Source organism: Typopeltis vanoorti, chromosome 8, assembly GCF_054136105.1.
Source record: "Typopeltis vanoorti isolate ZY-2024b chromosome 8, IOZ_Tvanoo_1.0, whole genome shotgun sequence".
In the NCBI taxonomy this organism is placed as follows: Eukaryota; Metazoa; Arthropoda; class Arachnida; order Uropygi; family Thelyphonidae; genus Typopeltis; species Typopeltis vanoorti.
In genome coordinates, this window is record NC_143556.1 from 80286625 (window position 1) to 80305467 (window position 18843).

General features: G+C 34.1%; 1 protein-coding gene across 1 annotated transcript in view; it reads left to right on the forward strand.

Annotated features, from left to right (window-relative positions):
• The window catches only part of larp (La related protein), a 321561-nt gene extending 306862 nt beyond the window's left edge, over positions 1–14699 (forward strand). Inside the window, exons 20-21 of the mRNA XM_090396411.1 lie at positions 3802–4392; positions 12769–14699. Of these exons, the coding sequence (XP_090252537.1) occupies positions 3802–4377 (576 nt within the window). The 3' untranslated portion in view covers positions 4378–4392; positions 12769–14699. The remainder of the gene's footprint in view (positions 1–3801; positions 4393–12768) is intronic.
• The last annotated feature ends 4144 nt before the right edge of the window (positions 14700–18843 follow it).

The following is an 18843-nucleotide window of genomic DNA, read 5'->3' on the forward strand; positions in this document are numbered from 1 at the left end:
TGGTCTTCTATTGTAAGCATTGGAGGGAGAAACTGGTGCCAAGAAGTCAGTCTCATCTTTGTTGTCATGGATATATGAGAGTAATAGATGCATAGAAGGACAGAAGGGACCCCAAGGTTCAACTCTTTGAACAGGAGACATGTTTTTTGAATTTGATTCCTTTGGAGTTTGATTTGGAATTGTTAATGGTTTTTTTTCAGTAATGCTGTGGACTTCAGTAGGCTAATTGTAAAGTTGGAGTTTTTGATTTTAGCCATATGAAATATGCTGAATTTTTATTCTATGAAGAACCAAGGCTTTTTTTGAGAAATGAGGAATGAAGACCTTTATTGTAGTAAATGGCTGAGATTGGCGGGGGTGGTCAGTCCATAGAAAATGAAAAACAAGGTTACGAATGGAGGTATCGAGAGGAGTTAGGAAAATGTTAGAATGAAGGGGATTATTCCCATTATTATGGTTGGTAGATGGACAGTTTTTGCTAGATCATCACTAACAGTAAATTTTAAATATTTTGGCATCTCTTTCTTCTTCTTCTTGATCTGGAATAGTCATCTTATAAGATACATAATGCTCTGTTCAGAATGTTATGGGTGGAGAATTTTTTACTATTACACATTTAACTTGTAAAAGATGAGAGATCAGTTAAACCACGATTAAAACTCAAATTCATCTTAAAGGGAACCTTCCTCTTTTTATCTTATCAAACCTCCATGTCCAAGTAGGATCTACTACTGTGTTTTGCTATTTAACACAGACGTTTTGCTATTTGCTGTTGAAGTTAACAGAACAGCTTCTTTTTAACATAAGCAGTTCATTTTATGTAGATGACTGTGTTTCTTTTGTTATTCATGCACCACTGAGTCACATGAATTACTGCAAGCAATTAACCATCTTGATACCTGAGCTCTTGTGAATTTTCACTACAGAAGACTGTGTGTACTTTTGCTGCACACTGTCTTCATTCTAAACCAGAATTGAGACTAGTACAAATGATAATCTGTTGTGATAGAGAAAATTTTTCACCCATTTTCATTAAAAAAAAAAAAAAAAAAAAGTTAACACTTTACGGACATCCTTTGAATACCTGTTTTCACCTTTTGGAGCACACATCGGTAATACTTTACTCAGCACTTATCCAATCAAGGTCTAATTATAGGTATCAAGTCTGTGCCTCTGCCAGAAACAGTATGCTTCACTGATTTGATCCTATCTACCATCAGGCAATCAGAACAGCAAATGGTGTATTTTGAACATCACCTGTGGATATGCCAAGGCGAATGTCCCATCACTTGTGCTTCGGTATCAGCAAGTCTTTGCTATGATATAAAAATGAAACCCCTTCCAGACCATCTGATGTGGTCAAAGTATTTCCTTGTCCACATTGAGAAAACTTATTTATGCATAGACTGCTACAGTATGGCAAAAAAAAAAGGGGGAGGAGAAACTGAATAACTATGAAAGCCTATCAACTCTGCCAAAGTTCAGTACTGTCATCTCCCCTTTTTGTGTGTGTTAATGAATTACTGTAATCTTTTTTAGAATCACAAAGTCGTAGTTAAATCAGTTTTTTTTAAAGAATGTTGTTCCTACCCACAAAGTTATTTACAAACCTATAGTGCATTTTGTACCATGGGTGAGCTAAGGATTTTAGGTGGGAGATGAATTTCATTGCCCTGCATAATTAGAGGTTTCTGTGTTTGGTCTCTAGAGCAGGGTTTCTGGACTATGTAAAAAATTTACAAAAGAATATATAAAATTGCTAAAAAAAACCCTTAGCCCACCCATGGTATAAATGTACTATAGATATACTGATAATGTGGGTGGGAATAACATTAAAAAAAAAAAAAAAAATCATGCTCATGTGTCACTAAACAGCATTCCTTCTTGGCATGCTTGCATTCCAACATCATAGTGCCTTGTGCAGTCTAGAGAAACATTCCACTTCTCCTTCTGTCTCTCAGCAGCTCTTTAAAATGCATAAAGCAGAATATACTCTTGTAATTTTCTAGCTGTCTCTAGCAACTATTCAGAATCAGGTGTTTTAGTAAGGTTTCCTACTATCTTCTCAGACAGCACAGTATCAAATCAATTCTTGATGTAGTCATTATACTGCTGATTAATTTCATAGAGCTTCATGGAATTATATCAAACTGAAATGCTACCAGAAGTTTTTTGACATCATCTTTCATCCTTTACTACAATGTATCTCTAAGTTAACAGTATGCCTTGAATTCAAATTAACATCCCAACCAGCCATGACATCTATAGACGTTCAGTAAAATTTGAATACGATTCTGTAACATCTATTGAATTGAATAACATGAATAAGAAGTGCAATTTGGTCTCACTGTTTCATCCACCATGGCCGGTAGAGAGGTTAATATATACTTATACAGAAAAATGTGTTGAAAAACAGTTGACATTAAATCGTAGCATTATGTAAACATTATGCTTTAACAGTGTGGTGTAATATCATTGAATCATGATGAATAACTTCCAGCACCTAAGCCTATCCACAAGATATTTTTTGAATGCGACTACTACCTGTGAAAAGTAGTAAACTTACATTGCATTGCAGGCAGGCAGTGTTTTATTTTATTTTTTAACATCAAACTTTTTTGAGCCATTTCAGGAATCAAACCTTCAGCCTGTTAATTGGGGGAGTGGGTATGTTTAGCCACTTAGCCAAGCAGGATGGCCATGTGAGCAGTAATATTTATTTTTCATAAAATACATTGTGATTGAATTGACACAGATATTTTTTAAAAAAAATTAAAATGAGGATTGTCATACAGTCATAATTTAATTTAATTAGGTGTGAGAAATTCTCCAACCATGTCTGATTCCAGAGTTGTTAGTTCAGTTAACCAGTTTTGCAGTAAAATATATTGCACTCTTCAACAATTAGTTTTTTTTTTTAATTTTTTATTGGCTGTTATATGGATAAGCAGATGTGTTAGAGTTAATCATGCCACTTTTAATCATCTTGACTGAATTGTTGAGATTGAGAATTGGCAAAATAGATCAGTTAGTCGCAAGTGTCATTGGCAAAGGAATGAAAATATTAATTAGGCCTTGTATGCTGAATGTATTATGAAGTGGCCACAGTGTGAATTGTTTAGATTTCATCAATCTTTTGATAGCCTTCCACAAAGAACGTTCTGGTAAAATGCATTAGGTAAGTATCAGTGGTCTGTCAGTGAGATTGGCAATTGGATTGGTTGATAGAGATGGACAGTAGAAAGTAGTTTGAGGTGGTCTCTTTTAAGAGTCAGTGCTATTTGATGGCTATAAGTCAAATGGGGACAATCTTTACAAAGAGTTAATGAATGTAAGGATTTGAATATGAACGAGAGGGGGGGGGAGCTCTAGGTGTAAACATACACAAGTCATCTTATTCATGGGTAGTGAATATTGTGTTAATCCATATCATTTTAAATTGTAATTACTGCAAGTATGGATAACCTGCTGTGCATTTTCATAGTTTTATGTATTCAGGTTAATATTTTCCTCAGCACCAAGTTATTCAGGCTCAAACTGTGTGGCTTCCTCTGATGCTTTAGTCCCCTTCACACACACACACACACATACATACATACCCCACTGTCAAACATTATTTTACCCATTGCAGTTTTCCAATCCTTTTCGTGTTAGTTTATGTCCCAGATAAAGGTATAATATAATTTGGATAAATTGTGAGTTTGTCATTATGCTGAATTAGCTTAAGGCTCCTAGTTAGAAGTTGAAAATATGGCTTGTAAAAATATCTTAGCTGTTAATTGATGTTTTTGTTTCCTCTAGGCAGCAGTAGCACAGAGAGATCGCATTGCACATCGAATGAGATCTGCAAAATCTGAATGTGTTTCAGAACCCAGCACCAGTGGTATCATGAGCATGAGGCGTAGAAATAATTCTGAATCTGCAGGCATTCAGAGGAGGAAAGGTGAGCATATTACAGAAAGATTACCAAATAGTTCCTCTTTTGGAGAGGGACCCAGTCAAGGACTCAATAGGACTTGTAGAAAATCTGGTGGCAGACCAAGGTCTTATTCAGAAAAGAAACACCACAGTCAAGACAGAGCACATAGTCAAAGTGCAGAGAGTTCTAGTGGACATGAATTTAGAAAAGGACCTGGAAAAAAGTCATTGTTGACATCAACTATAGACCAGACAATTGTTCCAAATGGTACTTCATCTGTGATTTGCAAAGTGAGCCAAAATATGAGTGCTAGTGGTGATACCTCATGCAGTACTTCTGGACATGATAGGGCTGACATAACTTTGTATGGAGTAAAAGAAAGTAGTTCCTCATGCCAAATTAATGCAGCAACACATCCGTCTAATGGTACTGCATCTGTGGCCAGCAAGGTGAACTAGTCTGCAGTTCAGAAGGTAACATTTCAACCTTATTACTATCACAGTAACATAAATTTTTCTATTATTTGTATATTATAATAAATGGGAGAAACAATTGTAAGTTCTGAACAATATTATAAAAAAAAGCTGTATTTTTTTTTTACAGTAAACTGTTAATTATTCACATTTGAAATTTATAATCAGGCCTTGCTTATTTTAAATCATTAACAATGGACAATAAATTCAAACATTTATGTGTGTATCTTGACAGAATCAAGATACACACATTTGAATGCATATTACTACCTTGGCAAAATTTGAGTGATTATTAGTCTTCTTTCTACTTTTATAGATGAAATATTGAAAGTACAACTTTGCTATTTGCTATTAAATTCTGTGTAAAATTTCTCTATGCATTAACTCATAACATGCTGAGCTAGTCTGGGGGGAGCAGATATTCATAGTTCATGTTTGTTGGCACTGAAAGTTTTTTTGCTATCTGTATGTGAGGCAGATATTAAATAAACTACTGTCATAACATTCACATTTAGAAATATATTATATTACTATTATTTTTTAAATAAATAAATAAGACAATCTGTATGGCCAAATGATTAATGTATTAGCTCTCCAACTGACAGGCTGAGGGTTCAAATCTCCCCATATGCATGGGTATTTATTATTGTTCTTAGGTGGAAAATGAATTTTATTGCCTAACCCCCACTCTATTTACTTCAAAAAATTCTGTTTTGTCTCTAGAGTGAGGTTTCCTCACTATGTAAAAATAAAAAAATATGAATATTAAATAATAATTTAAAAAAAATAGAAGAAAAATCCTTTATCCATCCACAGCACTAATGTATTGTAAGTTACAACCGTTTTTTGTGTGGGAGTGACGTAAAAATATTTAAGAGAACACTTACCATATGTTCCATGATGTGTTATAGAGGGCAGCATAAAGAAATATATTCTCAAGAAAACATGAAAAGAAAAGAAATTTGATTTTATCGAAATATGAAAATGTGCACATTGAGTATAAATATACATAGTCATAGTTAAATCTGTTTTTTTTTTTTATATTGCTCCCTCCCACGAAAAGTTATTTGCAAAGCTGTAGTACATTTTGTACTGTGGGTGGACTGAGGATTTTTTCCCTTATTTTCATTTTTTGCATAGTCTGGAAACCCTGCTCCATTTTTTGAAAAAGGTTCTAAGGTTGATCCTTAGAACAACAGATAAGGGCAGACAGCTTCATATGAGGTTTGAAAGCAGTGCAGAGATTATATTTCTTCCAAGTTTCAGCTTTTTTTTTTTTGAGGTTTCCCAAATATAAGGAAAAGTAATAACATTTTTATTATGGATTTTTATTAAAGTATGGATCAACAAAAAATGGGAACGGAATAAGCTCATAAGAAAATAGTGCAATTTAGTGAATCTACAAAACCTCTACCACAATAAAAGCTGTTATAGAGAATCACTCAAAAATGAACTAAAAAAGTTAAACACAGATACTACCATCGATGATGCTAATGAAATATTAACAAAATCTATCTTGAATTGTGCACTAGAAATAGGAGGTATTAAAAGGCACCAAGGAGAGGAAAAACTAAGACAGGAAACCTTAGATCTGATGAAGAAAAGAAGAGATATGAAAAGAGATTTGAATGACACGAATAAAATAGAATATACGGAAATTTGTAAAACTATACGTAAAAGGATGAAACATGAACTTAGATCTTATAATACTAGGAAAATTAAAGAAACAATAGAAAACAATAGTAATATGAAGGTCCTAAGATGAACATTATCAGTTGGAACAAAGGAAATAGTTGCTGTAAGAGGGAAAAATGGTGAACTGATAAAAAATAGAGATGCAGTAATCAAAAGAATTCAGGAATTTTATACTGAACTCTATGAAGACAAAGACCGGGACATCCAAGAATCATCTATGGATAACTCGAGTGAGGAAACACGATGCCCCTGAGATCTTACAAGGTGAAGTGGAAATGGCACTGTGGGGAAATGAAGAATGGAAAGGCCCCAGGAGAAGATGGAATTATGGTAGACTTCTTAAAACTGGGAGGAAGCTCTGTTATCAAACAGTTGAGTAAACTCTTCAATAAATGCCTAAAACAGAGAAAAATTTCAAAAAATTGGAACAATTCACTTCTAATATTGATTTTTAAAAAGGGCAATAAGGAAGAAATTAAAAACTACAGACCTATAAGCCTACTCCCCACCATATATAAAGTTTTCATAAAAATTAGAAATAATAGAATAAAATCTAAACTAGAGGGAATGCAATCCTGTGAACAAGCTGGATTTAGGAAGAATTACAATACTTTGGACCATATTCACACATTAAGACAGCTCATTGAAAAATCAATTGAATACAATAAACCCTTATGTCTGGCCTATATAGACTATGAAAAAGCATTTGATTCAGTTAAAACATCTGCAACACTAAAAGCACTTGAAACCCAGGGAACTGAGAAACCATATATTGAAATACTAAAACATATTTACAATAATGCAACTGCTGTAATTAAATTATATAAAAACAGTGAAAAGTTCCCAATACAAAAAGGCATCCAGCAAGGTGACACCGTATCTCCCAAATTATTTACAGCTGCACTAGAGGAAATCTTTAGAAGCCTTGATTGGGAAACAAAAGGAATAAACATAAATGGAGAAAGGCTGCATCATCTGAAATTTGCAGATGATATTGTCCTGATAGGAGATAATCTTGAAGACCTGGAAGAAAGGCTAAATCAGCTAAACAAAGCTTCCAGAGAAATTGGATTAAAAATAAATAGAGAAAAAGCAAAAATAATGATGAATAAATACATAAACCAGAGAACTATCAAAGTTGAAAACCGTGAAATAGAAAAAGTTACTTCATATGTATATTTGGGCCAATTGTTATCCTTTGAGGAGTGCCAAAGAAAAGAGATTGAATGAAGACTTCACCTTGGATGGGTGGCTTATGGGAAAACGAGAGACATATTCAGAAGTGACATCCCTATGAGTCTAAAAAGGAAAGCTTTCGACCAGTGCATACTTCCTGTCCTAACATATGGAGGAGAACATGGACTATAACAGAAGCCCTAAATAAAAAGCTAAGAACAACACAACATTGCATGGAAAGAAGTATGCTAAAAATAACATTAAGAGATAGGAAGATAAATATCTGGATAAGATCTCAAACAGGTGTCATGGATATTGTAAAATACATTAAACAGGCTAAGTGGAGATGGGCTGGCCATATTGCCAGATGCAGTGATGGGAGATGGACTAGAAAAACAACGGAGTGGAGACCAATGGACGGAGCAAGACAAAGAGGAAGACCGAGAAGAAGGTGGAGAGATGAACTGGAACAAATTGCAGGAGTGAGATAGATGGGAGAAGCAGAAAACTGAGTGATCTGGAAAATCATGGGGGAGACCTTCGTCCAGCAGTGGACAGAACCAGAAGGTTGAAGAAGAAGAAAAAGAATAACATTACTATAATCTGTATGTTAACCATGCTACCGGCCAAGATGTCTATAGACGTCAAGGTTATCATGGATGCAAAGTGCATATTAAAATTGTAATGCCATTGATATTACATTGAAATATATGATGGATACAAAGCATATGAGGATGCGTATTTGATCCATAATGGCTGGTAAGGTAGTTAAGAGGGATGTGAGGTGGTGGAGGAACAATTATTTTGTTACCTGTGTTCCTGTGACAGAAGCTTGGTTGGAATAAATGTTGGAGACTGTTAACGAGGATTTTTATGGTGGTAGGGATGTAAGAGAGGGAGAGAAATTACAGTAAAAACCACTTGGAAAGATGCTATATATATATATATATTGTTTTCTGAAGAATTAAATGACTAGAACCGAGATTTAAGTATAAAGGTTTTAATATAAACACACTACTAGTTTCGGCCTGTAACAGCCTTCTTCAGGTGACATTATAAAAGAAAAAACACTAAACATTGAGGATTAAAAGACTATGAACAACACAGACAGTCTTTATACATAATTAGCATGAAAACATTGTAGTTGTATTTCAAGCTGTTCTTTCGTTTGTTGCATTGTTGGGAGAGTGCGTGTTTGCTGCATCACGTGAACGCCAGTACATGATTATAGCTGAATGACTATCTGGGAGGTTGTAGCCTAAGTTGTTATTTAGATGAACAGGATTGAAGATGATTTCTCTAGTGATTTCTTCTGAGTGATGTCTAGGAGGATTAAGAAGGAATTTGTCAATGATTTTCTTGGAATATCCATTAACTTCGAAAGAAGTTTTCAGATGGTATCCATTAACTTCTTTCGAAGTTAATGGATATTCCAAGCCCATTCTCTTCTTGATGACCCAAATGAACTGCTTACAGAAATAAACCATCTGAAAACTTCTTTCGAAGTTAATGGATATTCCAAGAAAATCATTGACAAATTCCTTCTTAATCCTCCTAGACATCACTCAGAAGAAACAAATAGATTCAAAGGCAATATATCTATTCCTTACATAAGTACTGTTTCACACAAATTAGCAAAAGTTCTAAGAAAATACAATATCAGAACCTTGTTCACTCCACTTCCAAAGATCCGTTCCTTAATTAGCCACCCAAAACCTTGTCATCATCAACTCAAATACCCTGGTGTGTATAAAATATTATGTGACTGCGATATTCCTTATTTCGGGCAGACAGACAAATCTGTCAAAATGCGTATGGAAGAACACATGAGAGACATTACTTACAAGAGACAGCGAGCGAGTGCATTATCAAGTCATATCCTTTTCTCGGCTAATCCTAATGATGATAACCAAAGTCACAAAGTCTGTTGGGAAAAATCTACTAACATCTTCCGTTGCAGTGACGAAATAGAGAGAAAAATGGTGGAATCTAGAGAAATCATCTTCAATCCTGTTCATCTAAATAACAACTGAAGCTACAACCTCCCAGATAGTCATTCAGCTGTAATCATGTACTGGCGTTCACGTGATGCAGCAAACACGCACTCTCCCAACAATGCAACAAACGAAGAACAGCTTCAAATACAACTACAATGTTTTCATGCTAATTATGTATAAAGACTGTCTGTGTTGTTCATAGTCTTTTAATCCTCAATGTTTAGTGTTTTTTCTTTTATAATGTCACCTGAAGAAGGCTGTTACAGGCCGAAACTAGTAGTGTGTTTATATTAAAACCTTTATACTTAAATCTCGGTTCTAGTCATTTAATTCTTCATAAAACTATGTATGTTAACCGAGTCAATGATCATTCTGTCATATATATATATATATATATATATATATATATATATATATATATATATATATATATATATATATATGGGAATAAATTTTTAACTTGGGTATATTGTATATTAGGATAACTAAGCAATTTTATATGCTTGGTTATTTTAGCTCCTAATCCCAAGTATGCAAACAATTAAGTTTGCGCCTGAAACAAAGTTCAAGTCTAAAGATGGTACAACACCAGGGCAACTCATTGTAAAGGTGGTTAAAGCTTTGATCACTATTCTTAGTATTTTCCCATAATGTAAAGCACATCTCACTAGAAGATGTATACTGCAATGCATTATGGGTGGGGTCACTACCCAGACCGGTTTCGACCTTTTTTGAGGTCTCTTCAGTGAGTAGACTCCTTGTTGCAACTTATATAGGTAAAGTTGATAAGGCTTTGTATTACTAAAACCTTTCTCCTTCTCAACAGCCAGCACCTCAGAATCCAGTTCATTATATATATATATATATATATATATATATATATATATATATATAAATAAACAGAGGGTTTATGACTCCTCCTTTCTTCTTCTCTAACCAGTTTCTATATGGGGCATTTTAAGAAACATGTTTTCAATTATGCTGTTCTGCATTTGGCTACACGACTCTATTATATACTTTCTCCTTCTCAACAGCCAGCACCTCAGAATCCAGTTCATTATTTAAAAAAAAAACAAAAAAAAAACACCTTAACAATTATACATCTTCCGAGTGGAATTCTTTCTTTCTCAGTTTACGGAAAAATTGCTCAGAAAGATACCATGCACAAATTTTCTTATCATCCTTCCTTTCAACATTAGTCCATAGCAACAATGTTATTAAAAAAATGTATTTTTTAAATCACTACAAGACCACTGGAACAAACTATTCCTTAACTATAGATTCTATAGTTATTATCATAATAAGATCTCAATTGAGCTGACAGTCACCATTCTTTTCCTTTTCTCAAAGTAAGCACTATAATGAGAGTTGGTTGTATTATATAGATTTCATTGTATATTTAACTAAGTATTTTAAGGAAATTACAACGTCACTAAGATATACATTAAAATAAAATTTAATATACTTCAATATTTCAGCAACGTCACGTTGCCATTTTCAAGAAACTTAAGTACAAGACGCGTGCATGCAGGCACAACAAACAGTAAATGAGGAAGAAGCAGAAGCTATTATTTCTCCTAAAGTCCTGATGGTGCCCTATAGCGGGCAATGTTGGTATTCTTGGGCGATTGGGCTGAAGATCTTCTGATGCAGGTTTCCCAAATTTGAGGAATTCTCATGCAGCCAAATTTGTGAGAATTCCTCAAATTTGGGAAACCTGCATCAGAAGACCTTCAGCCCAATCGCCCAAGAATACCAACATTGCCTGCTAGGGGGCACCATCAGGACTTTAGGAGAAATAATAGCTTCCTGCTTCTTCCTCATTTACTGTTTGTTGTGCCTGTGTGCATGTGTCTTGTACTTAAGTTTCTTGAAAATGGCAACGTGACGTTGCCGAAATATTGAAGTATATTAAATTTTATTTTAATGTATATCTTAGTGACTTTGTAATTTCCTTAAAATACTTAGTTAAAAATGCATAACCAACGTCTAATCCTTTCCACGAGAATTTCATTGTATAGTGTGCTTAATGGAGTTCTGAAGTGTCCTGATAAAGTTCCATGTTTGGTTTCCAACGCAAGGTTTAGGAATTAGTAAACCTTAGTTCACCCATGATAATCTGCATAACATTTATATATATATATATATATATATATAGTGTATACAGTGGCAGTATGGAGTGAGCTCAGGCCCATATGCTGCTGCTCCTATAATTATCAAAAATTATTCATTTTGCCACTGGTTGGCCAAATAGATAGCATTTCTGTTCTGTTCTGGTGTAAGACCATAACCTTGCTTATTGGATGCTTAAAGTGACATGGAAAAAGTTCTGTGTGGGATTTCTAGAATAGTTTTTCAAGATTATATGAATTTAATTCATAGCTCACCATCTACTATAACATATCCTGATAAATTCACTCACTATTTCTGTGCAGAAATAGTGAGTTTTAATGACTTTTCACTAAGTATGATCAGTTGATAAGCTTTAAAAGATTATTGAGTGAAATCTGAAAAGGAAAAATAGATTGTATTCTGGATTTCCATTGGAACATTGATGGTACATCCATCTTATTAGTTTGTAGGAATTGTTGCTTATTGGATTAGTATCATTAAGAAATGAGTTGATAATAGTGCTGTTCGAAGAAGAATTTTTCTAGTTCTTTTCTTCTGAAATTGAGTGTGCTGCTCTCAGTTGTAGCCGGGAACATGCTCCCCACAACTCAGCCAAAAAAACATGTTAAAAGCGACAAGATATATATTTGCTTTGTGACTCTAGCTGCCTCGGTGTAAACTTCAAACAATAAAAGATGAGTTAGTATCCCTCATTGAAATTAAAGTGGGTCAGAATGGGTTTGGCATTTGGAAAGATAACTATCTACATGGAGATATAAGCTTTAATAATATACAGTATACCCTAGAGATGTGGGGAAGGAGACATAGAGCAGGTGTGGATTTTGATCTCTCTCCCTCTCACTCACTCAAAGATGGGTTGATGAATCCTCCAGTTAGAAGTTTACATCATCCCCTGGCTTTTCTCATAAACGTCTGCTAATTGTCCTTGTTCATTGCTAAAATCACCAGTTATCTCACTCCCGGAGCCTTAACATTTTGATCACTCAATCTTCCCATCTCAGTTTAGATCTTCCAGTTTTCCTTTTACCATGTACCTGCCAACAGTTATTATGACAGACACTAGCTATTTGTAAATTTAGATTGCATTAATTTTAATATGAATAATATGTAGACTTTTAAAGACTAGTTTTACTGAAATTTCTTTTGTATTAAAGCTGTTATTCATTATGAACAATACATTTATATTACTAGAATTTAAAAAGCAAAAAAAAAAAAAAAACTAGTGATTATATTGCAGAGGTGTTTCATTTGAAAGAAGTAATGATGAATATAACAGGCATCTTGTACTTAATTTTGGTATATGAAGTATATTATATCAGATTCACTTAAATTAAGTTTTCGTTTATCGAATATAAACTTTTTTTTCTCTTTACAGAATTTGAAAAGTTTGCCATTTTTATTGGAGCTCTTCATCATGTGCAACTGAAGAAATTCTGCTTTTTGAGGATTGTTGGGATGAATTGTGAATGGCTTTACTTCATTCAGTATCTAGTGCATGCCTAAATGCCAAAACACATGCTCGAAATGGAAGTGGAAGTTTTCCTGCTTTTGCTTTCAACTTGTGATCTTGAAGCAGATGTCTACCTGTGACACTTCTGAGTAAAGTTGCAAATTTCCTTATATGTGATGAAATGAACTTAGTTGTGTATATTCAGGACCTTCGGTGCTAAATGGGGTCGTATGCAAGCAAAACTGGACCCATTACAAGGTCATCAGCAGAGTTCAAATTATGTACTATTTTACTATTACTGCTTCTCATGCCTTCATGTGGAGAAGGTTAAATTACATACAGACTTGTCCCCTATCATCCTGTTTTGTTGTTGTGCCTTTGCCAGATGAGCCAACTGATTGGTTATTGGCTAACTGCTACCTATTTACTAAACTGTATTTGTACTGAGAAGATGAAAAAAAGGAGATAAAATCCCACAGGGGACAAGTTTGGTGTTTTGTAAATAAGTGTAATTTGTAGTTTGAAATTGTGTGTGTGCGTGTGCAGGGAAAGGGGATTTTTAAATATATCTACAAGGAGTGGAAAAGGAAAAAAAACAAAAAAAAAAAAAAACAACTTGTTAAAGCCAAAGTGGGTTAGCGTCCATTATGTAACAGTTACTGCTTTTTTCTGCTTCCAAATTGCATGTAGATTGTGAATAGCTGTGAATTTGTATACACTTATATACAAACTGGTGTGTGTGTGTGTGTGTGTGTGTGTGTGTGTGTGTGTGTGTGTGTGTGTGTGTGTGTGTGTGTGCTCACACATGCACCACATGAAAAATCCCTGTACTTTTGTAGCATTTTGCCAATTATATGAAAATTACTATTGGATTATTATTTTACGAGGTTTTGAAGTGTTCAGGAATGTGTCATTGATATGAATTGCTATTATGGTAATCGTTTCTTTATGTTACTGTTGATTAGCCATAAATTCGCTGATTTTTATTTGCAGATGAACAATATCCTTAATATGTATATATATACAAAATTAAAAGCATGGGGGGGGATGCACTATAAATTCTTCAATATTGTGATTTCATAATCTTCTAGTACTTCTACCATGCTTTACATGCTAACATCTGGATGGCAGAAGAGGTTCCTGTTTAAGTTGCTCACCACATATGCATAGTCATCCACGGTTGGATTTTGTATTAGCACGGTGTTGGGAGGTCGCTGAACTATTTGACAATTATTTTTACACTGTTTCTGTATTCTTCAGTATTGTGGAAGTGAGCTTTTATGTAATCAGGGGAAATTGTGGAATTTCTGTCCTCTGTTGTTAAATTTCTTATTGGCAGGATGTTGATTGTTTTTTGTTATCTCTTGCTGTAGAATCAAATAACAAAATTGTTGGCATTGATTTTTCCAATGGCAATTTATGTATATCAATTGTGACCATTTTTTAACGCATAAAACCTTTAAAAAAATATTGAATTAGAAGCTTTAAATATTAGCCAAAATTATCAAAAGCCTGTAAGTTATTTTGTAAATAGATATTGATCCCCTTGTTCAAAGACCACAAAGATATTGTGGAAATTTTTCCATTGTTTAAAGTGCCTGTTCATAAATGAATGAAGGGATATTTTTTTTTCCTGCCACTGCTACTCTGAGAATTAGTTTTGTGTTTAACGTACACAGATTTTAACATTGTATGAAAGCTTTTTTTTTTAAAAAAAACCAGTGTGTGTGATTTGAATATATCTCATGTGTAGACTTCAGAGGACGCAATTTTGACATTATGTATCAGTGTTGAACTATCTTATATAATAAGTGATTAATCTTAGGAATAAAGGGAATACTAGAATTGGGGAAGTATACAGCTTTAAGTTTTTTTTATTTAAAAACAAATGTACCAACACCAAATTTAATACATTTGTTACAGACACTGAATTTTGATTTTATACTTTTTCTTCCCCTCTCTATTTCAAAATAATTTTTGCAAAGCTTGAAGTATGCAAGTAAAAATAAAAGGTAAAGTTTTCACTTTCTTTTGAATCTGACTTCTGCACATCAAAGTCCTACATTTTTAACAAGTTAAGCTGTAAATTCTTCACTTTATTTTTGGTATAGTTTGATATACTATATGTTCTCTCTGTATGATAACAGCCTTTTCACCTTTGGAAATCCAAGTTTGGATGATCATTGAATTTTATCATTATTAAGAGAAGTGTGGCTTGTCTTAATAATTATTGAACTTAAGATTAATTAAGAAATATTAAACTTATTATTAATTATGATACCAACATTGCCTTCAGCACTTTAGTCCAACAACTATGACCAGAAATTGTCTGTTTAACATCGCATGCACTGGGCTGTTTTGAATTTCATTTGGCATGATTACAGATATTAGTGCCCAAATGTTAAATTTTGCAAATAACTGTAGATGTCTAAGCCACGTTGAGCTGACTCTTATTGGTTGCAAATATTGACACCTATACTTTCTTGAATGTTACATTCCACAGCCTTATTTTTTAAAATTGCCATAGCAGTACTTTTCCTCTATTACCTTCTCTGTATGAAAATCTCTATGTGCCTGTTAATTAAGTTACATTTAATATTTTGTTCTATCCTCAGGTCGTGGAATTTACCAAAGGAAATGGTAGCAACACAAGTGCTCAGTAAAAGTACTATATTGAAACTGACATTTGAAATTTATTAAAACTGAAATTAGCATACCTCATACATAAAAACATATGACACTTTACAAGAGAAAAATACAGTGATCTCTAATTATTAAGGAAAATTAGAATGTAGTTTCTCATATAGAGTAAATAACAGTATAAATAGTTAACCAGTGTGTGTGTGTGTGATGCATGAGGATAAATCAGAATTAAGAGTTCTTAATTTTGCTGTTTTGATTTCTTATTAGAAGAAGCATATTAGTTGAATTATCTCTCCACCAGCAGATATACCAAAGTGAGGAATTTCTTCATGGGTATTATAAGCATCTCAGAAACTTAATACTGAATAGCAAGCTTTCTAAATTTATTTTAAAGTGATTATTAATAAAGCCATTTAATTTCATTAAGCTTAGCTTGGTTTATGTGATATAACAAATGAGTACTTTCTGCCCGGTAAATCAGCACTGCGAAGTGCTGATTTACCAGGTGAAGACTTCGAATAATCTATATAAGTTGTTAACATAAATTAAAAACAAGATATTGGAAGTTTTTTTTCCTTCCACTTGGTTAGACTATAATAAATTTAGTTTAATCCTGTATCCAAGTGTAAGCAAACAAAGTTTGTGCCTGAAGTATCTTCAGGACTGAGGCAACTTGTGGTAAAGGTGGACCAAGCTCTCATCACTCCTTGTCTTAGTATCTCTCATAATGCAAAACACATCTTGCAGACATGTATAATGCTATGCATTATTGGTGAGGGCCACTACTCAGACCAGTTTCGATCTTTATTGAATGTTCAAGTACAGGTCAAACTCCAAAAACTCAGTGTTGTTCTCCTCAGTAACAGGCTCACCCTGCTACTGAGAAGAACTCTCAGAACTGGTTGGCTCTACACTGTGGCAGGCTCACCACACCAGCAAGCAGAGCCGCTCATATCTCATCCGAGGGGTAACAGCAACAGCCATGCCTCAGTTAGCTTCACGGGCTACAGCATTGCCATTCGTTATTCCCACCCAGGACCTGGATGACACAACAGCCGAGCCTCAGTTAAAACTTCATGGGCTACAGCATTGCCATTCATCACCCAAGCTTCCAACCAGTTTTGACCTTTATTGAGGTCTCATCAGTGGGAGCCAGACCCAGGGGTGGTGATACTAAGGTGAAAGCAATGAAGAAGTCATATTTACCTATACGAGTTGCAAAAAGCTGTCTCACCTTATTAAATTACTCTGGATTTAGAGAAAGATGTTGGAAGTTTTTCCCTTGGTTAGACTATAATAAATTTAATGTAATCCTTTATCCAAGTGTAAGCAAACAAAGTTTGCGCCTGAAGTATCTTCAGGACTGAGGCAACTTGTGGTAAAGGTGGACTAAGTTCTCATCACTTGTCTTAGTATCTCCCATGACTTAATGCATAGCATTATACATGTCTGCAAGGAGATATGCTTTGCATTATGAGAGATACTAAGACAAGGAGTGATGGGAGAGCTTAGTCCACCTTTACCACGAGTTGCCTCAGTTCTGAAGATACCTCAGGCGCAAACTTTGTTTGCTTACACTTGGATAAAGGATTACATTAAATTTATTATAGTCTAACCAAGGGAAAAACTTCCAACATCTTTCTTTAAATCCAGAGTAATTTAATATTAAGGTGAGACACCTTTTGGCAACTCGTATAGGTAAATATGACTTCTCCATTGCCTTCCACCTTAGTATCACCACCTCTGGGTCTGGCTCCCATTGACAAGACCTCAATAAAGGTCAAAATCGGTCTGGGTAGTGGCCCTTCCTGTAATTCTTAGCATTATATGTCTGCAAGGAGATGTGCTTTGCGTTATGGGAGATGCTAAGACAAGAAGTGATAAGAGCTTGGTCCACCTTTACCACGAGTTGCCTCAGGCCCGAAGATACTTAAGGCACAAACTTTGTTTGCTTACACTTGGATAAAGGATTAAACTAAAAATATATTATAAAAACGGGATAGTCTTATCAATATTTTTTTACAAATAATTTTTGTTTCATTGATATAGACCAGAGTTGGCAAACTACAGCCTTCTTCCTATTACACTATGGCCCATCAGTTAAGGATGTTTTTTAAATGAATTTTGAGAACAGAGAAGTTGCTGTTTCAGTATTCATGGAATAGTGTTAATGTGCTCCAGCCAATGCCCATTCACCTGCATATGATCTATGGCTGCTTTCACATAGCATGTGTAGTTGCAGCAGTGACCATATGTTGTATGTTTGTTGGTATGCAATGCCACTTGCACTCATTGCTAATTTGACAGTGTTTTGGGTGCCATTAGTTTTTTCCTTAGTCGCATGTATGAACAGTTTACATCTGTAAATATAGGTACGTGTTTGTAGTTAAATTTTGTGGTTTGGAAAAGACAATTTCTGAGATATTTTTCTAACCTAAAATCTTGTTACAGATCAGCCTTTTTTGATGAGTATTTGCAATTGATTTTGATGAATGGAAATGTTAATTTTCAACCTCAGCTAAGCATAATTATGTCTCATAAGAAAGAATTACATACTTGTAATTTCTCCAAAATCTGGTTGTACACAATTATATAATGCATTATGTTAGAAAACGATTTTCACAAATTTTTATTATCATCATCATCGTATATAAATATAAATACATGATATCCTCGATTTTACCTCTTTTGCTTAGTGCAAAATATTTAGTATCTGGCTTTTTTCAAAAAGATTTCCAATCCCTGGCATAGATCCCCCAAAAGTAATTGTTTTCCAAATAGGATTTAAACCACTCATTTACTATACCTCTATTGCCATATCTGTATGTTTTCTGTAGAAGCAGATCATGAACTTAATCAAATACTTTGCAGATGTTGAGAAAATCGCTGCCGTACTATTTATCTTTCTGCATATTTAGTTTAAAACCATACTGGTTAGACAAAAATAAACAGTTTAGAATTATTTAACTGCTTTTGAATTCTTTATAACTGCAACTGTCGTAATATAGATATCAGTCTAATTCTTAATTTTATTTCTTCTTGCACATTTGAATGCAGTCAGCTTGCAGAGGCAATGATAAAGAAATAATTTGCTTTGTGGATTTCCTTTACCATAGCATTCACAGTTATTTTTTTTACCAAGACTGAGAGTTTATTATAGAGTATAGTGAGTGTTGTGACTGTAATTAGCAATATTGAAGTGACCTTTACCATTCAATAATTTATATTTTTCAAATGATTTCTTAATGATGAGTACGTGAAAAGTTTTAACCATTAGTAGTTTAATGTCATCATTAATTCCCTTGTTGCCATTTCCTATTCCCTACATTACCCTGCCACTGAGGGGGGGGGTAATGT